At 47.8% G+C, this 23798-nt stretch overlaps 6 protein-coding genes across 6 annotated transcripts; 2 read left to right on the top strand and 4 right to left on the bottom strand.

The window, feature by feature from the left end:
• Positions 1-1482: 1482 nt before the first annotated feature.
• PtA15_17A351 (uncharacterized protein) lies at positions 1483-5541 on the bottom strand (the record flags this gene model as incomplete). Its single annotated transcript, XM_053164459.1, has 6 exons — positions 1483-1485; positions 1576-1976; positions 2051-2266; positions 2337-2579; positions 2667-5341; positions 5402-5541. The coding sequence occupies 6 exons, from the start codon at positions 5539-5541 to the stop codon at positions 1483-1485; spliced, it is 3678 nt and encodes a 1225-aa protein (XP_053028424.1).
• A 497-nt stretch (positions 5542-6038) lies between these two features.
• PtA15_17A350 (uncharacterized protein) lies at positions 6039-7075 on the bottom strand (the record flags this gene model as incomplete). Its single annotated transcript, XM_053164458.1, has 4 exons — positions 6039-6373; positions 6489-6632; positions 6775-6888; positions 6976-7075. The coding sequence occupies 4 exons, from the start codon at positions 7073-7075 to the stop codon at positions 6039-6041; spliced, it is 693 nt and encodes a 230-aa protein (XP_053028423.1).
• Positions 7076-7688: 613 nt separating this feature from the next.
• Positions 7689-10557, bottom strand: PtA15_17A349 (uncharacterized protein; the record flags this gene model as incomplete). Its single annotated transcript, XM_053164456.1, has 13 exons — positions 7689-8123; positions 8209-8443; positions 8519-8578; positions 8654-8678; positions 8750-8813; positions 8887-8974; positions 9059-9124; positions 9193-9328; positions 9400-9465; positions 9570-9580; positions 9663-10181; positions 10247-10291; positions 10358-10557. The coding sequence occupies 13 exons, from the start codon at positions 10555-10557 to the stop codon at positions 7689-7691; spliced, it is 1950 nt and encodes a 649-aa protein (XP_053028422.1).
• Positions 10558-11634: 1077 nt separating this feature from the next.
• On the bottom strand, positions 11635-12492 carry PtA15_17A348 (uncharacterized protein; the record flags this gene model as incomplete). The annotated part of the gene is made up of 3 exons (XM_053164455.1): positions 11635-11679; positions 11770-12032; positions 12114-12492. The coding sequence occupies 3 exons, from the start codon at positions 12490-12492 to the stop codon at positions 11635-11637; spliced, it is 687 nt and encodes a 228-aa protein (XP_053028421.1).
• Positions 12493-21364: 8872 nt separating this feature from the next.
• Positions 21365-21568, top strand: PtA15_17A347 (uncharacterized protein; the record flags this gene model as incomplete). The annotated part of the gene is made up of 1 exon (XM_053164454.1): positions 21365-21568. The coding sequence occupies one exon, from the start codon at positions 21365-21367 to the stop codon at positions 21566-21568; it is 204 nt and encodes a 67-aa protein (XP_053028420.1).
• Positions 21569-22046: 478 nt separating this feature from the next.
• Positions 22047-23342, top strand: PtA15_17A346 (uncharacterized protein; the record flags this gene model as incomplete). Its single annotated transcript, XM_053164453.1, has 2 exons — positions 22047-22112; positions 23028-23342. The coding sequence occupies 2 exons, from the start codon at positions 22047-22049 to the stop codon at positions 23340-23342; spliced, it is 381 nt and encodes a 126-aa protein (XP_053028419.1).
• Between the last annotated feature and the right edge of the window lie 456 nt (positions 23343-23798).

Genomic DNA, 23798 nt, shown 5'->3' with positions numbered 1-23798 from the left:
GCGTGGAGGTTCATGGTTTCTCCTCTCTCTTCTTTTCTATCATCTTACTTACTACTCATTATTGTACTTACACTTACAAATGTACAAGAGTATTGGAAGAGTTTTACGTGACCTTATCTTTAATTACGATATTACTTGCGGAGTGCAGAGCTTTATTCATCTGCGGATTATCACACTATAGATCAGGCTTATTGAGGAGCGCTGAAGGCTAGCAGATAGTAGCAGTGCGGAGCCAAGTCACCAATAATCACTCAGCCCGGACATATATTCTTGAAGAAGGCGGATAGTGGACATTTCTACCCACTGACCATCCTTTATTCTCACACTGCCTGCCATGCTTATACTTTTGTTTGGAAAGCTTGGGTACGTGATAAGACTGATAGGTTGCACTGATAGCATAACAAAGCCTCACTGTGAGAGCCCCAAAGGGGCAGCCCCACAGGGTGATCTCTGTCTCACAGAGAGGCTTACATGCAAAAGCCTGTACCTGGCCTGAAAGCCCCAGGAATATCCGCCTGTATCAGGCTTTTTTCACTTTTTCATTTTTTAAAAGTCAACTGTTGGCCTGTTGAGGTTGCCCTTCTGGGCTTAAGAAGTGCTTGGGAGTGCGCTTCTTCTGATACAATGACTTGGGCCTTGTAGCTGCTGACATAAGGCTCAATCCTGCCGATTGAAGTTTCCAATCACGGAGGAAAAGTGGCCATGTAGGGAGTGAGATTTACTGTGGAGAACTGTACAACTCTATTAGTAATCTCAAGGGATTCTCAGAAAGTGAGCTCCTTTGAGCCCATCTCACGCTCATGGGAGGAGGGCAATGGTGACATGCCTGCCACCAATTTGAAGAGGAGATGCAGGTCTTTCACCTGCTCAAGAGGCGCCCTCTGGGAAGTGGGGGATTTGGGGGCACAAAGTTGGCCACCTGCAAAAAACACCAACTGCACGCGGGGCTCTCACGCCAGGAATTGTGGATTGCATGCAAGTCCCTCCCTGACGGGAGGTCGCACTTGGTGCGAGGCGCTTCGCGCCCCTGCCCCCCGGCAGGCAAGGGAGGTTTAGTCAAGCTAGACACATACATACATACAAACACCACACAACTCTTCTTTTTTTGCCGTTCTATTTTTCTCTCTAGAGAAACAAGAAAAGATGGGAATGATGGACACACACAGAGAGAGAGAGAGAGAGAGAGAGAGAGAGAAGATGATGGATAGGGGCGAGAGAATTGAGACAACAAGGGTGGGGGCACAATAGGCGCGGACAGAAAGAAAGAGATATATGTGCGGGCGAGATCACACAACGCAGGCAGAAAGGCCAATATGTACAGGCTTGTTTGTAAAAGAGAGGAAACATGTACAAAGAGAGAGAGAAAGATGGAGAAAGCGCGGCGAGTGTCTCTGTTCCTTTTAACGCAAAAAGCGAGTACAAAAAAAAGAAGTGAAAGGGGCTGGGAGTTTGGAGAGAGAGAGAGAGAGAGAAAGAAGGGATCTACTGTGCGACGAGGTTCGATGAGGACGAGGGATGGATGATGGAGAGGTTGGAGGAGGAGGGTGTGGATGAGGCGGAGGAGTGCTGGATAGCGTGGTGGTCTCCCCTTGGCAAAGACGGGTGCATCGTTGCGGTCGAGGAGGCGGGGAGACTGGGGGCGGCGGCCGGGCTGGCACTGTTGGGGGACGGGGTGGACGACGAGGGGTTAGTGCCGAAAGGCTTCCGGAAGAGGAGGGGCCGATTGAGGACCGTAAGCTCGACGATCTTGGCCGTGAACGGCATGTCCGAGAACTGTCTGTTCGGGTTCGCCGAGCGGAGCAGGGTCGGGCCAAAGATCACGCCCAGGTTCTGCGAGGTCATCTTGTTGTGCTCCGATTGCTTCTCGATCTTGCTCAGATGGTTCATCAGCACTTTCAGCGTCTCGAAATGCACCGCTGGCAGTTGGTAGATCACGCGCTCTAGGGCTTCTAAGCGGATGTTCTCTTGCGCCATCGCTTCCACAAAAACAACAATCAATAGGTGTGTGTGTGGTTTTGGGAGATAAAGGGGAAGGGGGAAAGGGGCTTACTAGCAACAGTCACAAACGCCTCGTGTAATTCGAAGGTGAATAAAGGATTGGGCAGTTGTCTGAAGTAGTTTTTCAACGTCGAGGTGATCGCGGAGATGTCGTTGAACTTGTCGAGGTCGTTGAAGTTCATACTCTGGCCTCTTTCGAAGCAGTTCTGGATCATCTTCACCGACGACATCCCGCCCGTCTTACGATAGATGCCCTCAAAGTTAAGCCCTACAACATAACCCCATCCAGAGTTAAATAAACAAGCTTTTGTTGAAGTGAATGGACGGGAAATGCCGACCTTGTTCCTCGACGGCTTCGATACACTTAGTGACCACACTAGGCACCAGTTTATTCTCAGCCCGAGCCTGGTTAACGAGGTCGTTGCCGAACAGAACGCTCTCGACGTCCTCCTCGATCGACCCGGCGCCGGAGACGAGGAGCGAGCTGGACATGGTACCATGGCTCGGATTACTGGGGCCGCTCGAGGCGTGACAGCCGAAGAAGTTCGCCGCACATTTCGTGTGGCTGTAGCTCCCACAAGCTATACGAATCCAAATCCCCCAGTAAGGATCAGTCAAATACTTTCCTCTTTCTGAAGTGTAAAAAAAAAAAAAAAAGATGGACGGACCTGTGCATCGCACTTCAGCTAGTCCCCATAGCTTGTCCCCACAGTAATCGCACCGCACAGGTCGGAGCGCACTGACGGGCTGGAAGTTGTGCGGACGCAAGCCGACGATCGAGCTCGACGCGACATTGGAAGAGCTGCTGTTGTTGTTGTTACCAGCGGAGGCGTTGGCATGGTTGTTGGAGGAGAGATTGCCGGAGGAGGAGTTGGTGGGCGGGTTGGTGGTACCAGAGCTGTTAGCCGGATGGTCGTTATGAGCGGCCCCGTTATTGATCCCGGCCGACTCGGGCGTACTGATCGAGCTGGCGTTCTTGGCATGATGCAGTTGGCGCGAGCTGGCGGCTGTCGAGGCTTTGTGGGTGTGACTCTTGCCCCACTTGAACTTGCGCGTCGTCGCGATGTTCACCTCGGGGGACATCTGGATGGGGAAGTCGGAGTCGTGTGCGCTCGACTGGCCACCAGTCATAGTGGTCGGGGAGTTCAGGCTGGGCTTGATCGTGCTGGCTGGGGCGGGGTGGCGGGCGAGGATGCGTGAGGCTGTACTTCGGGTCTCTTCCAATCTTTTCACCGCCGTCGCGTTCATCTCCGTCAGGGCGTCTTGGCGCTGGTTCAAGGACGCTAGCTCTTTCGCTTGTGACTCCCGGATGCTCGCGAGATGGGCTACCTCTTCTTTCAACCGATCTCGCTCGCTGGCCAGGTCTTGGACCTCGTGGAGATATCGCTTTCGGAGCTGATCAAAGCGTTCCGAAAGACTCTCGCCACTTGGGAGCTCGCCCGTCTTCTTGACTTGATCGCTAATATCGTTTAATGCCTCCACCTCGGCGATTCTAAAATCCCGCTCGGCAGCCAGCTGACTAACATGTTTCTGTAAACCGGATACGGAATCTTTTAGTTCTTCGGATTGAAACTCCAGGGTCTTCAAGGAATCCATTTCTTTTAATCGTGAAGCTTGCTCGATCATCCTCGTCTTGAGTTCCTTCATCTTTGCTTCAGCATCTTGACGCTGTGAGACTTGAGTGTCATAATTTTGTCTTGCCAGACTGAAGCCCTCGTAAGCGCTTCGACTGACTCGTTTCATCTGATGGTATTCGTCCTGGAGGGCCTTCATCCTTTCCTTGGTTTCGTCGAGTTCCCAGAGGAGTTTCTCGACTAGTCCGACGTCGAAGCCCAGGCCTGTGGCCGTCTGATTCGGTTTATCTCGGCTCAGACTGATCGACTCGCGCACTTTTTTGCTGATCTCGTCGATCTCGGGCCGACCGGCGGTTGACGACACACGTGGATCTCGGGGATCGACGGCGGTGGGTGTGGCAAGCAGGTCTTCGATGTCGATTGCCGAGAGCTCTAGTTGAGACATCAGTCGAGTAGGGTCCTCTGCTTGGCCGTCCGGATTGTGATCGAGGGAGGAGAAGATGTCGTTGTAGGAAAAGGCGGTGGGGTCGGAGGCGAGGTTCATGTGGTGCTGAGTGTCTGAGCCTGGGCCGGGATGGAGCAGATTGTTTTGATTCTGAAGGGTGATGTCGTCGAAGGAGCTCAGGGAGACGGAGCGATGCTTGGTTCTGAGTTTGGGATCGACTGGATCGGCTCTGGGAGCGATGGGCCTGTTCCTATCCATGGCCGTACGGCCGTGTTCGGCTTGAGGGTGGGATCGATTGGCGGGGAGATGAGGGGAGGACTCGTAGGAGCGATTGATGGCGGAGGATGTAAAGTATGATTGGAGGGGTTTGGAAGAGGGACCCTTACCGTCGGCAGTCGAAGGACGAGTGATGGTGTTCTGAGCAGCTTGTGAGGAGGCGTGGTGGTGGGGGTTGATGGGTTCGTGAGGGTGTAAGGCGGCAGAATGGCCGTTGTTAGACGGATGATGGACTGATGAGGCCGATCCACCTCGACGACGGGTGGGCAGGATGGGGGATGTTGATCTGCTGGTCTGGAGGGGTCTCTGGCCATGGTCGAGGGAGTAGGACTCCTTGTGGGGGACGGTTGATGAGCCGTGGGAGCTGGCCAGTCCGGGCTGATGGCTGAGGTAGGAGTTGAGGAGAGAGTTTGAGCTCGAGTTTGTCTTGAGGGGAGGGTGTGGGCTGCGGGGGGTGTTGGGCAGACTGGAGAGCGGTTTGTTGGAGGGGTCTGGATGGGATGAGGGGAGGCCGGGCAGGTGGTGGTGGTGGTGGTGCTGGTGAGGGTGGTGGTGATGATTGGAGTGGTTGCTGTTGAGGGCTGGGTCGGTGGCTGATAGTGGGAAGGATGACGAGTTGGCGGGCTGTGGGGATTTCTGCGGGGCGATGAGGTTCCTGGGTTTGGATCGGTTCGGGTTTGGTTTGTCTGCTCTCTCTCGGTCTCTCTCCTTCTTGGTTCCGCTGCTGGTGGTGTTGGCGGTGGACTTGTTCCGTTTGGCTTCGGCATGTCGCCTGGAGCGGGTGACGCGTTCGTTGTGGCAGGTCATGCAGTAGATGCCCTGGCTGGTCTTGGCAAAGATGAGTTCCTCGATCCGGTTCGAGCAGGACCGGCAGCGGAAGCAGTCGGCATGGTATGATTCCTCTCCGGTGACGATGGCTTCGTTTGAGATGGGCAGCTTGCAGACCGAGCAGATGTACGAGCAGTTCTCGCAGACGGGCGAGCCATCGGAGAGCAGGAGGAGGTTGGTGTCATGCTCGACTAGGTTGCGACACTTTGCACATCGGAAGCTGGGGAAGAGAGAGTGTTAGCTGGTGCTGGTGCTGGTGCTGGTTTTGATTGCTACTGACCAGTCGACATGCCAGAGCGAGTTTCCGAATGAGACGACGACGCTGTCGCTTGCCGTTCCGTTCTCTTCGAGCGTGAGTTTGCATCCGTTGCAGATGATCCTGTCTGCTGAGGATGAGCCTTCGTTCTGTCCGTTTTCCATCTTCTGCGTTGTTGGCGGTGGGTTTGTTGGGGGTGGTGGGGGTGGGGGGGGGGGGGGGGGAATGTGGTGTTGGGTGGGGCTGTGCTGTGCTGTGTGGGAGAGTGGCCGAGTAAGAGCACAACTGCACCCAGCCTGAAACCATAAACATCCCCAGAACAGCTCACTTCCACCAAACACTCTTCCACTACAAACACCTTCATCAACTCCCTAAGCATTGTATACATACTACTCACCACGACATAAACTCAGACAAATCACGCATGTATCCTCAAGCAACCATCAGATCAGGGCACATGAGCTTTGGTCGAGAAATCTCCCTCCCTCATTGTCTGCTCATTCCTCAGGCATTCATCACAGACATCATCCCAGGATGGCTATCTCTAAGATTTCGCGGGTTGAGACATATAAAACGCTGGGCAGCAGAGGAAGATGCGAAGGACAGGAGCACAACCAAACACGACTTTGTCCAGCCGGCCGATGGCTAGGAACTCGTTTTTTTAGGAGGGATTAGCAGGGGGGCCCTTGCGATGGTTGGAGATTGCATTCTGGAGCTGGCTGATTTGCTGGTTGAGGGTCGCGAGCTGGAGCCCGTTGTCGGCGAGCTGCACCGACAGCCGCTCCTTCCACTCCTCGTCCGAGATCTTCGACAGCGGGATCCAGGCCTCCCACCATGCCGGGGCCACCGGCCGCTCAGGACCACCCCCCTTGACCTCCCCACTCCTCGAATCGAACACCATCCGCCGCAGGATCCCTAGCTCGTTGTACACGATCTGCAGCGTGCAACAGACTAGCCCGGTCGTCAGGCCGCTCCGCCCAATCACTCTTCTGCCACCTAGTTTTTTTTAGCATCCAATCGGTCTGTTAGTCCTTCGTTCTCCGCCGCTGCACCTTGTCACCAGAAGCGAACCAGGATCGGAGGAGAGGGGTGAGAGGAACACAGGACACACGCAGGTAGCCGTTCACCGAGCCGCCGACCATCGCAGCGGATATCCCGGTAGACAAGAGGCCGTGAAAGTGTGGGGTACTCGAGCTCGAGGTGGTCGGAACCCGATTGATTTGGAGGACCGGGTTGACGACGAACTGTCGCAGCGCTAGATACCTTTCACATACAGATATAGGCACATAACAAAGAAGAAGAAAAAATCAAATCAGTCTTTGGTTTTCTTAGGGGGGTGATCAAGTCCTATCAAATCGATTGGATCGGTGATATTTTGGGCGAAGGATGAGACTGACCAAAGAAAGCGGTCCCGAAGCTGGACGTTTTGATGCACATCGTCAGGCCAGGCACGGTAGCTGGAAGGTTCTTCTGCACTGCCAAGAGTGAGCCGATCGTCATCCCAGCGATACCTACATAGAGATGAGGGAATACAATTTCAAAGGTCAATGTCATCAGAATGGGAAGGGGCAGCCCAGCATCGATCAAGTGTCGCTGACCAGTGGTGACTCCACCAATCACTACTTTGGCCATCTCTTGTCTTACGAACTCCGGCTCGGCCAGCTCGGAGAGTGAACTCGGGCCGGCATTTGCCACCATCCCGATCAACCGACGAACTGGTAACACCGGTGTGCACGAACAGCGGTCGATGAGTAGAGGTCTTGGTCGTCAAAGTTCCTGGGTGGTGTTTGTCTGGTCAGAAAGTGCTCCACTTCGGTTCATCCTGAAGCCCACGGCCCGGTCTGTCACCATGGCTGTCACATCTCACAGCGTGACAGGTAGTGGCAAGCACTCCGCTTCCAGTGGTACTTTCTGAGAGTTTCTTTTCGAGTACATAGCAACTTTTTATCCCATTGAAATTGTCCACGGCTTTTTGTTATGAAAACAAAGTGAAGTGGAAAGACACTTGAGTTTGAACAGTACTCCTTTGTTCCTGAGGAGTGACTAAATAAACATCAAGGAAAATCTGCCAAATTTTTATTTCAATTCTTAGGAAAAGAGAAAAGAGAGAACACTAGATAAAGAATGGTAGTAAACTTGGAAGTTCATCCCTTCGCAGTCATTACATATCCATGTCACTGTCACAAGAAATATTATGAAACAAACAATGAAGAAGAAAAAAACACCCAGGAATAATTGTTCTCTTGTAAAGAAAACTCATAAAACCTAAATTACAATCACTGCGGTGAATTTAAAGTCTGTAGGCAAGTGTCTATTGAGTGGTCCATTGGTTTTGTAGCGGGGCGGTTCCGGTGGAGGTATCTGCAGCTGATTTATCTTGGATGATCCAGGCACCAAAGCCATAGCCCTGCAAGCTTCCAGTCAAGCTCAAAGTCTCTTTCTTGTGAACAATGGTTGGGTGTTGAGAGTTTTCGGATACGTATAACCAACTAGTTTGGAGCTGACTGGTATCAGTAGAGTTGAACTTAAAAGGGGGTGGGTGGACTTCCCAGGAGGCTTGCTTGGGCGCCAAATTGGCAACCATCACTAGGATCGTTTGGTCGGCCTGGTTTAACCATATGTTGGCGATGAAGGTGTCGTTTGGATAGGTGTTTGTGGGTGGAAGGGGAAGAAATGACTGTGGTCTTTCGAGATACCGTCCTATTTGGGGCAAAGACATCCCCATTGTCTGGATCGCCTTCTTCAGCTGGTAAAAAACATATATAGAGAGACCCACGATAAGCATCAATATTGAGATGAATGGAAGAAGATGCGGACAGTTGGTGACTTACATCTGGGGAGAAATCCAACTTGTCATTCCATGTCATCAGACCAACAGCTCCTTCTATGATGTAAACAGTACACATCAGAAGAAATTGTTCGCCCGTTGGGACTTGATTGCCGCCTTGGGCACAATCAGCTTGGGGAACTCCCCAGAACTGCATGGTACGATCCTTGTGAAGAATGTGTCGCCTGTTGCGAAAGATTCGAATTCGGTTCACCAAGTCGAGGAAGCTTCCCTTGCAGCTGTGAGGGACAATATCAGTTCCGAGACCTCGTTTAAGACTGCGTTTCTTCCAATAAAGATGTTTTCGCACTCACTTATCACAAGAAGAAGAGCCATAAACTGAATTTGAAGTGGTTACGTCCCCTGAAGAACGCCTGAGAATTTTAAAATCATAAATATTGTAAGCGATGAGATGACCGCACTAGCGCAAAAAAGTTTGGATACTCAACTGGTTTGCTTCTATCACAAATGGATCTGAAAGCAGACATAATTTGGCAAGTCATTTTAGCTGAGAAAATGTTGTTATTTCCAGTTTTATTACTTACTGGTCAAGACTATATCATTTCCATTGGTGTAGTTTGAGAACTGGTAATCTTCACAGCTGAGAGTCTATTGAAAAACAGCGAAATTGTGAGCTGAAACAACCATAGGCTAATAAATCAAATAGAGCAGCCTGACTTACTAATGAAACTGGATGATAAGGATCATTCAGTTTGACGCTTTGGCTAGTTTGATGTATATCATCTACTTTGATCCCACGTCCATCTGGTCTGTAGAAACAAAAAAAATGACAAGGAAATAATCTATTTAGTTAATTATAAATAGAGTAAGAGTTCGGTTGTTTAAAGGCTTACTCCATCGCTGTATGGTAAAGCAGAACATTGGGATGCTGTTGAGCAACTTTAATATTGGAAGCCACCCTGGTGATTGATTCAATCAAATGATTAAAACATGTTGCAAACGGAAGGATGGCTTCAACCACTCTTACAGCTCTTTATTCCAGTAGAGGTTACGCATATCATATTGGATCCAAATCCCAGCCTGGCCTAGTTCGTGTAAGAATTCTTTCAGCTGGGGTATATCACTGGCACCTTGAGGACCTAGGATTAGTTGTACGGTATTAACTATATTTGTAAAAATATATCTGTCAGATTTCAAAATCTCATTTGAGGACTTGGGTTTAGATCAAACAGACCTTTTAGTTCTTTCAATGTATTTATTAGGGCGGCGATCATAGCATCCGAGTACTGCTTGCTATAATCTGTCGAAAAAGCAAGTTTCATAACGACACATAGGGCATTAGGCAATAAACGTGATTAGGGTCATTTCGGAAACAAATTTGAGGGAGTGGGAATCTGCCTATACCTACTGCAAACCTATGGAATCAAATGCTCATGATTAGTCATTTATGTTTCTCTTCTAAGCTCATGGAATTCAAAAGTGTTCGGAATGACTTACCCAAAGGGGATCAAGGTTTGTAATGCTCCTTTATCATTTGTGACCATCAATGTTCCAGATTCCGAGTTAACTCTGACCGCGACCCCCGTACCCTTTCCACTGAGATCAGGTAGATATTGAAGAGAGACGGGACGTTCGGCGAGGTATTCATCATGTGAATAAGCTTGACATATGATATGGTAGGAGTCTGTGCTAGGTTTTCCAAGAGTGTTTAAAGGAAACTGGAAATGATTTCCGAGGGTATTGACAGCGACGATACCAGCAGTGATAGCCTGACTGGTGTTGGTATTTATAATGACTATCTGGAGTTGCGTGACTTTTTCCGAAATCTCTACAGCGCCCTCCACAGGGTAGTATGTTAGACCAGCGTCGACGATAATACTGCTGATTTCGGGCCCATCCCCTTCGAGGTATGGATTGAGTTTTGGAGTGCATTGTAAATTCAACCTGGGCCCTGATGAAAGTGCAGAGCTGAAAGGTCCCCCATCGCTATTTGGCGTGAAAGATGCTCCATAAGGCCTGTTCGGGAAAACATCTTCAATTCAAGTCAAGTTCTGTTCATCGCATGTAACTGCTTGACTTACTTTCCGCACCAATTTTTGTTTTTCGAACCCTGAGTAGTTCGAGCCCTAACGGCAGATAAGAGCTTGGATCAGGCCAAGAACCACAAACGTAATACTACCACACAAGCTTACCCAGGTTTCCGAAAAGTCCCGTCGTCATAAGTCGTTGTAGATGTGCTACTCGAATTATACTGGTAGGATTGGTCCAAAGAGCTCGTCGAAAAAACTGTCATATTGTCTTCCGCCAAGTTATGGGAGGCAAAGAACAACATGCACATGTGTATTGACAGTGACGTGAAGAAGGGTGTCTTCATGGTGGCTAAGACGACCATGGTCAAGGTGGTGACGGGGAAAGCAAGGAGGAGGACAGGAACAAAGATGGAATGGAAAAGTGTAGCTGCCTGGAGCAGAGATTGCAAGTGAAATTTTGGATGATGAAGTGAAGGTTTTTTCCAGGAACGAATACGAACGAGTGTAAAGATCTTATTTTTTTCCCCTGTTCTATTCCAAAGTAAGTCTTGACATTCCGCTAGACTTTAAGGGTCGGGCTTCTCCTTGTTTATGCTTAACGAGCCAGTTGATGTCTTCTCCATTACCTCGAAACCGACGATCCTCAAGTGGTTTCATTGACGATGGCAACGCACGCAACGACTCGCGCTTATCAAGGAGGTTGTCTTGCGTTGGAGCTTGCATGGGCGCTTCGATGAGACAAGGCCGAAGTCTTTGGGGGACATCGACGAACTCCTACCGCAAGCAACCGCGTCGTGAAGAACTTCTTCACTCCGCAGAATCGATAGGACATTGTGATCTTCGCTATCATGCTAGCTCATGGAGGTGAGAGGACTTCGGCGCAATGTTGGGCCGAAACAACGAAACGCCGGCATCAGTATGCGAGAATACCAAGCAACCAACAGACTACAAGTTCGTCTGCACGAGAGCAGGCAACAGCCAATCTCTACCAAGCCCATCATTCGATTATGATCTGGTTTACTCTTTTCCCCTTTTCCCGCTCAGTTTTCAAGGAACCAGGTTTCCTCCACTCACGAAATTACACAATTGCAAAATTGTGGGACCGTTGAGGCACAAGACCGTATAAGGGCATCGTCAAAGTCCTCACTAACCCATATCTCAACTTGATAGGGTGTCTTGTGTCAGTGTACAAAACATCAAGTTCTTTTGTTTGTTATGCGGACATATGATGCTGATGTGAAGCACAACTGAGATGATTCTCCACTTTAAAACTTCAAACTGTTGCCCCCATTTCAGGCGGCATTGTCAGAGTGCTTGACAAGTATGTTATATTACTCATAAAACTTACAGATAATCTCTACTAGTACAATTTAGATTTTTAAGGGATTGTATCTGTACAGTTGAGTTACAAGAAAATCAAGCTAGCTCAGTGCTGCCTTTTACGGCGGAGCTTTCTCGAAGATTGAAGATATTCGATTCTGGGTCTAGAAAGTAAAAGCAGCGAAAGAATTGAGTGATTAAGAAAAGTACTGAGAGGGAGACGAAGAGAGTAGAAAAGTAGGGTGGACGCGTACATGTGATTGTTGAACAGGATACTTCCACTCAGGCTGACGTTTTTCCAAACGAATTGAGTCTAGTACCCATTGCGGCTGGACGATGCGTGGCCCGGCTTTCCGTCGCTCAATCTCTTGTTGAGCTTTCTTCGCACTCAGAGGCATCGCCGTCACGATATGTGTACAGGCCGCACTCAGTACTGGTCGTGTCTCTCCTCCCGCTGATTGGATCATCCCAATCAATGCTTGGTTTGTAACTTCAGTACCGGTGTATCCATTGATATCTGTGGACAAGAAAAACAGTGAGAAATATCCAACAAAAACATTGCTCATGATAACTGTGGCGATACATCACAAGAGCTTACAGACTACGACTTGCTTGAGGATATTTGTTTCAGCCGGTTTGGCTTGAGCGCGAAGTTTGGAAAGTCTGGTTGCATTATAGTGTGATGAGGAAGAAGCGCTACGGCCGTTACTCTGTTGATGGCCAGTAGCGGCGCTGACGACATGCTGAGCACGGCGGTAGGAGTCATTATGTGTTACGGGATTCGAAGGCTCGGCAAGGGTTGAGTCAATGATTCGATTGGCCCGACTGGTTGCACTCGAGAGAAATGGGGCTTGAGGGACACCACGGGATGATTTCACTGATGAGACGCTGGTCGGTTTCGAGTAAGTGCTCCTAGGACGCGGCCGTGGAGAACGACGATCAGTGGGCTTGTCTTTCCGAATGACGAATTTATCCATCTTGAAGGAAAAGTGACTGTCCGGAGCTGCTTGATATTCTTTCAAGTGAGTTCTGGTCAGTCGATTTGGGAAGGAATGTTGAGTAATGAGAGTGATCACCAGTGGCAAAAGTCGAGCAATGCCAAGCCATTCAGCGGAATGCCCGCGCCTGAGACCCGGGGGTACGGGTACCCCTGCTTTACTCTAACACCACGGGGCAGGCTTCCGCCCCATCCTCGGAGCATCCGATGGCGAACTGAACACAAGTCCCTCCCTGTGCGAGCTTAACTAAGCCTCTCCAAGGAGGCGCGAAGCGTCTCCAAAGGAGAGGCTTAGGACTTAAGTCACATTCTTTGCCTGAGGCTGACAGGGTTTTGCGCAGAAAATCACATATTTTATATTGGGGGGGTTCACGTTGCAAAAAAAGCAATGCTGATTTTGTCTGCTCATGCACCTGTGAGTAAATTCTTTGCCTGAGGCTGACAGGGTTTTGCGCAGAAAATCACATATTTTATATTAGGGGGGTTCACGTTGCAAAAAAAGCAATGCTGATTTTGTCTGCTCATGCACCTGTGAGTAAGGTTTATGCCTTGCAGATTGCTTCCAAAGGGGAGCTGCCCAGCCAAACCTTTTTGCTTTCTCAGGATTTTCAAAAGCTGCATCTGCTGGTTTTGGTGGCTGATTTGTGAAATCAGCCTTACGTGAACCCCCCTATTTACATCTCTATTCCCTCTCCCTCTCAACTTGAAATTCAAAGCCCCATATGCCAGGTTATAGCTCTCAATCTGAGCTGTCCTGTACATATGTTTTCAAGTAGAACCATCAAAAACTTGCCGCTCAGTGGCCATTCTGGTGAGGGCTATTCCTGAGCAATGCGAAGAAGCCATTGGATTATCCAAAGGTTGAGGTAGGACACGCTCTCACAGTTTTTTTCCAGTATTGGATTAATATGGGCAGGTCTCTCAATTGCATAAGCAAGGAGTCCCACAGGGTTTGACATATGATGACAAACCTTAATTTCATGTGTTTAGGCCGGACTGGCTATCCGGTTTAGATCAGGCCAGATAGGCTCCCAGGTGGAATTTCTACATCATTTTTTTTTCAGCGGGAGGTGGTAGGTGTTGCTTTGGACACATGAGATTATGTAGAAGCAAAATCTGATTCTAATGGTACCGGAGGCTGTGAAAAAATCAGAGGGGTATGCGGTGATATGGGGGTTAGAAGGACTTTTTCAACATTTGGCTGGGCAGCCTCAAGCCAAATGTTAGACATTAGGCACAAGTCCTTCCTGCAAGTGGGAGGGACTTGTGCCCAATGTCCAATATTTGGCCTGAGGCTGCCCAGCCAAACATCTAAAAATTCCTTCTAACCCCCATATCACCGTATACCCATTGAATTTCTTCACAGCCTCTGGCACCATTAGAATCAGTTTTTCTTTCTCCATATTCTGATGTGTTTAACACAATACCTACCCCCATCCCTTGAAAAAACAATGTTGTAAAAGCGCGGCTTGCAAGGCCTTGCAAGGCTGAAACCGTGAGAAAGTGTCTAAACTTGGCCTGCAAATGGCCCAGCGGGTCTGTCACATTGCTCAGAAAATGCACTTACAAGAATGGCTGCTGAGCGGCCAGTTCTTGATGAATTTCCTTGAAAAAACATGTACAAGACAGCTGAGATCAAGGGCTAGACATGGCCAACTGGGATTTGGATTATGAGGTGATACCAAGTTGTAGGAGAGTTGTAAACACAAAATCACACATTTTTGTTGAAAAAACCCGTCAGCCTCAGGCCAAATATGGGACATTAGTCCTAAGCCTCTCCTTTGGAGACGCTTCGCGCCTCCTCGGAGAGGCTTAGTTAAGCTCAATCTGATGGACACTACGGTGCAAAAGCATCACTTGGAGTCTGGACTCTTTTGTTCAGGAGTGTCCAATGGCAAACTTAACACAAGTCCCTCCCGTGCTTGCGGGGTGCGAGCACCCTCCCACCAGGGAGGCCACTCCAATTTTCAAACCAACTTTCCGTTACAGAGAAAAAAACCATCCATTGACAGTGTCCAATGGTTGCTTTGAATGTAAATGAGGCAGGCTAAATGCACACCAAAGATTTACACCACGGGTCATCCAGGACGTCCATTGGTTGGACCAATCTTGAATCACATAACTCGATCTGCAGCCTGAGTACGCCACCAACTCTTGCCTGCCGCTGCCATATCAGCTACTGGCTGGTTTCTCCAGCCGTTGGTCGGGTTCCAACTCATTTGTGATGCCTGGTAAGTACTTCCCCCTCTACTTGTGGAGGGCAAATGATTGGCCGGCTTTGAGTGCCGTACTACTGACGAGTTACATGGCCACCTGTTCCAATGTAGGCCTGCAGCTGTCAGATCTCGCCTCGCCGCCACCAGCGCTATTGTTTGAGCTTGCTACCTTGTGCTGGCCCCATAATCCGTTTCGGCCCGATTTGAGGTCGTCCCTTGTACAATGTCATTGACAATGGGTCCCACTTGGGGAAGAATGCTGGTTTCTCATGTTGGATCGTTCAAGTATCACCAGGGAGGAATGTGTTGCACTCTCTAGAGAGTGACAGACTGTAATTTCTTTCTAGAATTCTGCCAGGTATGAGTTGAGAGTTGTTCATATGTTCATACTCAACTCATGCTGGTCTGATCTTTATCCCATCTTGTCTTCTCTGGTGAGTTAAACTCAACTAATGGGTTTATCCACTCATATTCTGGTACACACAGGTAGTCTCCACTGACCGGTGTGTACTAGCCATCAAGTGGAGCCACCCTCCACTTGATTACCATTTTTTATGGCCATAAAGTGGAGAATACCTCCACTCCATTACTGGTTTGGAAAGACATCAAGTGGAGAAATACTCCACTCCATGATCCTCTGTATGAGCCATGGAGTGTAGAAATCCTACAATTTTTGACCATGTATACTTGCTATTGAGTGGAGACATCCTCCACTCAATGATCAGTTTGTATTTCCATTCATAGGAGGGATTCTATTCTCAATTACTGTTTTATACCGGTCATTGAGTGAAGATATCCTCCACTTAATCACAGATGTGCTGTTAAAAGCGCAGCTTAATGAATAGCACATGTTGTTCATTTATGAGTGCCTTTCCCAGATTAATGAAACATCAATTACTGTACATCGTGCTGGGGAATTCCTGGCTCAACTGCCAGTGAATACTGACCATCCAGCTGCGCTTTTTTGAGCTGGGTGGCCACTATATATTGCCTACCTAGCGTGGTAAGGCTGGCTCTATGGCCAGTATCTGCTGGTCATTGGGCTCGGAATTCACCCATTTGATGGCCAGTAGGTGCTGGTCATCGGATTTGAGCTCGGGGAGGCAGCGGAATGATGTCCACTGCACTTGTCCACCACAATGTTCGGCCGAACGTTGCGGTGGACAAATTACAGGGTTCCCCAAGTCAAGCAACAACGTGATGACCAGCACATGCTGGACATTGCGCAGGCCTTTCTGAGCTTGGCAGGCAGTAAATACTGTTCACCAAACTTGGAAAAGCCCAGTTGGATGGCCAGCATGTGGTGGACATTGAGCTGGGACTCTCCCAGAGCGATGAAAAACACACACTGGTCATTAATTTTGGGTACATGGGTAAAATTCTGCCCAATGTCCACCCTGATGTTTGCCCAAAAATGAGGGTGGAAATTACAAAATAAAAAACCCCTCCCCGGTAAAAAAGGGGGATGCTGAGCCAATTCAAGTTTACCCCCATGCCCATAGTTCACTTGTACCAACCTTCAAACCACCAGACACAAGTTGTTTTACTTATTTTCCTCACATATTTGGGCAAATCCTGCTTTCCAGAGGGCACTTATTTTGAGTGTTCTGGATAAAGCAGGTCTGCAGTGCAGAAGTATTAACTAACAGATGGTGCTACATAAGTACCATGTGATGAGAGCAATCAGAGACATTTTTTTGAACCATGCAAATCAAAACAAAGGTAGGGAGGAGATTCACGTAAAATGGCTGGGTATAACATCTAAAGATGATAAATTTAGAAGAAAAAATGTGTTACCAACATTGGGATTTGTGTGGGCATTCAATAATTCACCACTCACCTTGGAGTTCTCAGACCAGATTTTGAATTATTTCTCCAGCTGGCTCCAGGAGCAAGGGAATATTGATGCTCTTGTGAATATCCAACAATCTACCGTGTTTCCCTCGAGAAGCTTTATTTAGGCCTCTAGACTGTGCATTTTTCAGTCAATTGTATTTCAATTTAAAAAAATTGTACAGTGTGTAGTCATGTACTAGGCAAGGTGTATATTCCCGAATTGACAACTCTTCAAAATTCACAATTCAACATTGTTTTCTGGTTCATCCCTTGGAAAAAATGGTAGGGAAAATTGACTCCAGTATTTTCACATTTCATATTTATGGGAGGAAAATTGCACTCATATTTATGGGAGGAAAATTGCACGTTACACAGGTTTTCCTTTCTCTGACACTGATTGATACTTGAAGAATAGAAAGTTGATGGCAAACCACTTTATTTCCAGTTTAATATAGGGAATCTGCATGGAAGAAATGTGCTGCAAGGATCAGCCAGTTGGCTGATCCTCTGAAGTTGCAATATTTCAAAATTATGTTGCATAGTATGATGTTATGTGTTTTTTGACTGAAAAGATCTGCAGTGGAAATTATTCCCCATCACTTGGATAAGGATGTATTTTAGAATACAGATAGGTACATTTTTGGAAACACTTGTGTGCATTGAAGCTCAATTCCACAGTTGTTGTCATGATGAACCTAACACAAAAATTCAGCCAAGAGATGTTCATGTGTTGAAATTGAGTTACAGATCATTCCTAAATAACTTGACCTACAGTTACCCTTGTATTTGGAAGAAAGTGAAAAAGAGTTGAAGTTGACATTTGACTCACATCAGACCCCATTGCATACAAAATTACGGCTTGGCACTCTCTAGAGAGTGCAACACATTCCCCCCTGGTGTATGTGAGTGGTTCCTTTTGCAGGGGGCTGGGAGTCTATAAGAGAGGCCTCTTCCCAGCCCTTTCCCATCCTCCTCACCAGCACTCTCATCCAAACAATAACTTCAAGATTCATTCGTACTAAAAAAACCCCATTCTTTCTTTATTATGTCAGGTCGTCATAGGATCAGCCCCTCATAGATGAGGTGGGCCTAGGCCCGCCTAGACAAGTTTGAACAGGCTGCCAATGCCCAAGCCCGCCGTGTACAGTGCCCGGAAGAAAGTTTTCATGACATTTCTTTTGAATAGGAGACTTACAACCCATGCCTCTTAAGTTCTGAGTTATTGGGAGGATGGACAGAAAGGTTTCAAAAGAATGAATATAAGTAATGTTTTTGGAAAAAATAAGTGCATAATAGCTGAAAATATTCTTTCATGAAATGATAATTTTGGAAAATCTTTAATACTGTTCCAAAAAAAAAAAGAAAAATCAGAATCAGTAAACTGACATCCAACATGAATGATAATAAATGAAAAAAATGAGTACCAAAATAAATTTCAAATTTTGGGTGGCAGTGAAAACACATCAAATACTGTTTTTTTGTTACCTGCAGTGCAAATTTGGAATTTTTGATGTGCTTTCACTGCCACTCAAAATTTGAAATTTATTTTGGTACTCATTTTTTTCATTTATTATCATTCATGTTGGATGTCAGTTTACTGATTCTGATTTTTCTTTTTTTTTTTTGGAACAGTATTAAAGATTTTCCAAAATTATCATTTCATGAAAGAATATTTTCAGCTATTATGCACTTATTTTTTCCAAAAACATTACTTATATTCATTCTTTTGAAACCTTTCTGTCCATCCTCCCAATAACTCAGAACTTAAGAGGCATGGGTTGTAAGTCTCCTATTCAAAAGAAATGTCATGAAAACTTTCTTCCGGGCACTGTACGTTGCCAACACCCAAATTGTAAAAACCCCGGGGAAGGAAGAAAAGGTACCACCCAACTACACAATCATAGCGGGCATCAACTCTCCCCCGGAGTGGTATAACACCAGGCCATAACACAAATAAACATTGCAGTCCCGCTAATGATCAAGGTCTGGACAGCAATTGTCCCTTCGTGGTTGATCCGGCCGGTGTTGATTGAGTCAACTCCGTGAGTCAATTCCTTTCTTTTTATCCGGTCACAAAACCCAGCCAGGCTGATTCCAGATACTTTTTTGAAGGTGTTGGACACCGGGAACGGTTCCCCGATCAACTCCGGGTTCAAGACCCCAAGCCCGAGCCCCTTCAAGAGTTCCCCTGGTTTTGTGGGATTGCCTCCACCTGAGCTTGTGTTGTCTCACTGTTTGCTTTTGCTCACAGCTCTACAACTGTCATCACAGGTTGGTATATGTGTCTTTGTCGTTTTTCATTAATCTCTCATTTTTTCTCAAATCAACAACTCATCTTCACTTCTCCACTTGGTGGCTCGCAGGTGTGCCTCCACCTGAGCTCGTGTTGTCTCACTGTTTGCTTTTGCTCACAGCTCTACTGCTGTCATCACAGTTGCTTGAAGTGTCCCAGCGTTTGTCGTCCATTACCCAGGACTGGTTCAAAGCTGAGCATCAGCTGGGACAGGACTAGGAAAAGGCTGAGCAAGGACCGGTACAAAGCTGAGCATCAGCTGCACCAGGACTAGTACAAAGCTGAGCATCAGCTGCGCCAGGACTAGTACAAAGCTGAGCATCACCTGGGCAAGGACTGGTCAAAAGGCTTTATTCCAATTCTGAGAGTGAGCTGCGTGAAAAATCTGAGTATGAGCTGAGCAAAAAATCTGAGTATGAGCTGGGTACCAAAGCTGAGTAGCTGGATAGAACTGAGGATTCATACTGAACAGGACCTCCTAGGTAGATTTTGGAAGTTGAGGAGATGGTTAGGAGATTGGGGCAGATAGTGGATAGATATTGGAGAGATGGTGGGTAGCTGGCTGGAGCTGGTGTGATGTCACTTGTCATCAACTGACTATTTCATTTTCCTGGTAGAGTGAATGTTTTTTCTCTCAATCAGGTAATCTTGTTACTCTAAAAAGAGTTTCTCTCTCAGGTGACTCAGTTGAGTCTAATATGTGTATTAGATCTTGGCTCTGAGGTAATCTAGTTGATAAGGCATATAATGCCATTAAAATTGACAATTAGATTTCTTTTTTTATGTTTTTTTCACCTTTATCTCTCAGAAGAATCACCACAGATGTTTGCTCAGCACTTGCGTGCAAGTGCCTTCACCCCTCTCTTTAGGAACCCTTTAAGATCTCTTGCAGAACTTGACACCAATTTATGCGTAATTTTGGATTGAATTTATGCTGAAGTGTGTCTGAATTGATGCTAAATCTTGTATGAATTCATGTTGGACATGGTTTCATATCAACCTGATATCCACCCCAACTGGACTATTTGAGTAATTGTATCTTCTCCAGAACCTGTGTTCAACTGCATTGCAAAGCAATCTCCATTTCTTGGCAGAAACCAGATTGTTCTTGATGTAATCATATATTTTCATTGATCATGTGCTCATTATGCCATCCTCACCGCTCAAAATGTGTTTTCATATATGAAAAACAAAACTTTTGGCTTGGTAGATATACCTTTGTGATGAAAGTGCATAAATTCAATGAATCTTATTTCTGTTTTTATCACTCAAGATATTTATAGACTTGTGGAAAAAAACTAACATAGTGGATACTTATATCTTTTGTATTGATTGATGCTATAAGCATCACATACTTTGAGAGAAAAGGTGATTTTCTTCTGAACTGAGCTAGCTTCACTCACTGGCTATCCCCTTGATGTTTTATTTTTGCATCAAATGATGAAAAATTGCTAACTGATCAATCTCCATAACCACCTTGTGATCTTGCAGGTGGCAGATAGGCATCTGGGCTGCAAGCATTCTCACATAATTTCTTTTAGCAAATTTTATGATTTTTTTCACAAGAGAGTTGGAAGTCTGGGCTAAGTTCAGGGGAGCCCCAGATTATCCAGGGTTTCTTAATCACTTCAGAAAATCCCGACAAAAGAATGTGTGCACATATAGGTGAAAATATATATAACTCTTTTAAATCCAAGTTTACTAAAGACAGCCAATCACAAAAACAAAGATCAAGGGTTTCCCCTACAAATAATAATAACAAATGAAAAAAGGGCCCCCATTCCCAGTATATCACGCAATCCCCCAACCGGACAAATGCCCAGCACCCATCCACGACTAGCGAGGCTTAAAGTACTGGGCGGATGACCCCCAGCGCGCCGCGTGGGCAATTGCAAAGGGGGGCCACCACATATCGCCCCTCAAACCGTGCAAACGCAACGGCGGAGGGGTTTGAGCATGACCCCTGCCGGAAATGCAGCGAGGGAATCACCTGCCCTAACCAACTAACGCAACCACCCTCGCTTTATACCCGCCCTTCCAGCCAGGTCGCATCATCTACCGACCGCCAACACCTGAAGATCATGCTTAAACCCTGACGACCCCATCCTCGCTACCTCGCCATCCGACCAACTCTTCCTCGTGGCGTGGCTTGCCACGCCTGAAACCATGGTAAACTGGCCAGACGCCATCAGCCCAGATACCCTTACTCACTAGACTCCGCATCACCTAACGGCCCTTTCCAACTGCGCCCGCCAACCTCCGCATTTGCTTTGACACCAGGGTCAACGCGCAAGTTCAACGCCGCCCTTAGTAACCGGTCAAGTCACGCTCCCCATTCAACTTGAAACCAGGGTCCACGCGCGATTTCGCCGCCGCATCGTGCACCAAACCACCACGTATCTGGCCGACCCAAGCGAGCACCAGTATCAAGTATCAGCGTACACCAGCCGCCATCTCGACACCGCCTTGGCAGCCCCGCTTAACATTTGCCCGCCTGAACCGCCGCCATGCCAACAACTCAGATCAACTGGCTTATCCCCAAACCAACACGCAAGCCTCCCGTAGCCACAAGCCCCGCCAAAATGCCCAAACCCGCCGCTCAACCGGACCAGCTGGGCCACAGCAGCCAGACACTGGTATTGCCATGCGTCCAGCCTGAAGCCGCGGCCGAACCGGACCAGCTGGGCCCCAGCGGCCAGATTGGTTATTAGCAACATACCCGTTTGCAAGCGCGCATCCACCGGACTGCTTGCCCGTCATTGTTTCAACTATAAATTGCCCCTAAGTCAGCCTTCCCCACTATTCACACACCCTTCTCGTCAAACCACCTCACACAAAACCAACCACGTTGCTTATTGTTACTAACTCACCAAGCCTTGAAGCCCCAAACGTTTGGCAAAATCTGTTAGTTCCAAAGTTTAATATTGACCACATCCGCATTGATCCCGGGCTAACACCTTCCACCTCAACCCAGCACTTGAACTCGGAATTGTCCAATCATCACACGCAGTGATCGACTATCCGCCGCTGTTTTGACGCAAGACCCGACATGACTGCCCCCTCAGCCCCTTGTTAACCAAGCATCTTACCTCTCCAGTTTGTGCCTGCCTTGTTCCCCTACCATCTCCATCGACCACGCGGTTAAACCATCGATCTCATCATACAAACCTCCCCGCTCAACAAGTCACAATGAATTCCACACGGGCACCCAACCACCCCGTTACCTTTTCAAGTCATTTGGAACCGCTGGCCGAGGTATGTCCCCCCACTCCCGACACATACCTGACCTGTACTTATTTCCATGCGCAGTCCACCTTCGATAGTGTTCGCGCGAATCAGTACGGTTTTGTTAAAACTCCGAGCTATTTTCAATGCGGAGGCACCAACAAAGATAAAGATGAAAACTTTGAGGTCAAGCTTATTACAAATACCGCTCTCACTAACATATTGGAGCCTGAGTTCATCTATTCTATCAGCGGCAAGATGATTGCCACTAATGACGGATCACCACCCTCCCTCACCTACAACCATGAGGTTGTGACCCAAGTCTGTCCGAGTGGTCCGGATCAGCCGAGCTTCACGAATAAGACTTTCATCACGAGCCTCGGCATGATTACTTCGCGACAAGAAGTCGTCTCGGACGTCCCAAACACGGGTGCCAGCTTGGAAGTTGTAGTATCTCACTCTGACTGGGACTCCGAAGTGAGCAATTTGTCCTGCGTTCAACTTCACCAACTACCGCACTCTGATATCCATTTGCTGCCTTCCTATCAGAACCGTTGCCTGAAGACCTTTGACATGAAATATGTCATCCTTGGCACTAAAAATTTAATTAAAACACACGGTCTATACGTTGTCGGACGAGAGGTCAAGATTATTGGCCGTCTTGTTGATTTTGATATGGTGAACAGCATGGCCGTCGTTTTGGTATGCCACCACACTGGTTTTCTTCAACCTCTTACACAACAACCTAACCATTGCAACCTGACAGGTGTCTCACGTGAGCATAACCAACGGACATCAAATTGGAAAATTCAAACCTACCGGGACGAACCTGTCCTTGCCTGTAGGAGGAGACTCGAAAAAAAAATTGTTCGTTGAACTCAACACAGCTGTGCACCCAAACTGACACAATTTTTCCGTTCATACAGGACAAAGTTTTCCCCAAAGGCGGTCCTCCGCGGCCCTGCCTCGGACGGGTCGCCATCAGCAGGCACATCAAAGAATGGAGCTGTCCCCCTCGCTCGTCGGCCGGCAAAGCCCCTAACTCCCACCCGTCAAGACCCAATCACCACCTCCACCAAGGGTAAAGAGAAAGCCGTGGCGCCTTCCGACGATGAGGAAGAAGACTTGTTCAACAATGACCCGGACCACGATGTTGAGCAAGACGTCGAGCCAAGCAGTCCGCCGCCGGCGGGACCAAAACGAGGCCGTCCCCGAAAATCAATTCTCCAAGACGCTGCCAAACGCATGAAAAAGTTCTGAATGGCGCAGGGACCGCCGGCCATTACCACCCTACCCGAAATCCCGACGGGTTGGCATCATTAAAGCTTGTATCACGGGGCCCCTTGTAAATATACCTCCGAATGTTTTCGGCGGAATGAGCCATCCAGTCTCATGGCCTTTGACTGAATTCACCAAACATGTATATAGATTTTGTAAATAGCACAGCGCTTTAGCATTGCATGTACGTGGCCCCAAACGCTTTAGAGTACAACTCGAGCGCGATATGCTGGTGTCCCCCCAAGTACTCAATGGTTGAATGCTTCCTGCCATCGAATTCGATTCGCCTGGTGGCTAATTATCAACACCCACTAATGCTTAACAGACGGAGTCGGCCCCACACCTTACGGAAGGTGTTGGCGTAATGCCAGAGCTCACTGGTGCGCCGTGAGGATTGTGCTTCGGGCACCTACACAAGCTCAGCCTAAGATGACGCCA

This window comes from Puccinia triticina, chromosome 17A, assembly GCF_026914185.1.
Source record: "Puccinia triticina chromosome 17A, complete sequence".
Taxonomy (NCBI): Eukaryota; Fungi; Basidiomycota; class Pucciniomycetes; order Pucciniales; family Pucciniaceae; genus Puccinia; species Puccinia triticina.
The sequence above is the reverse complement of the archived record's forward strand: the minus strand, read 5'-3'. Positions and strand labels throughout refer to the sequence as shown.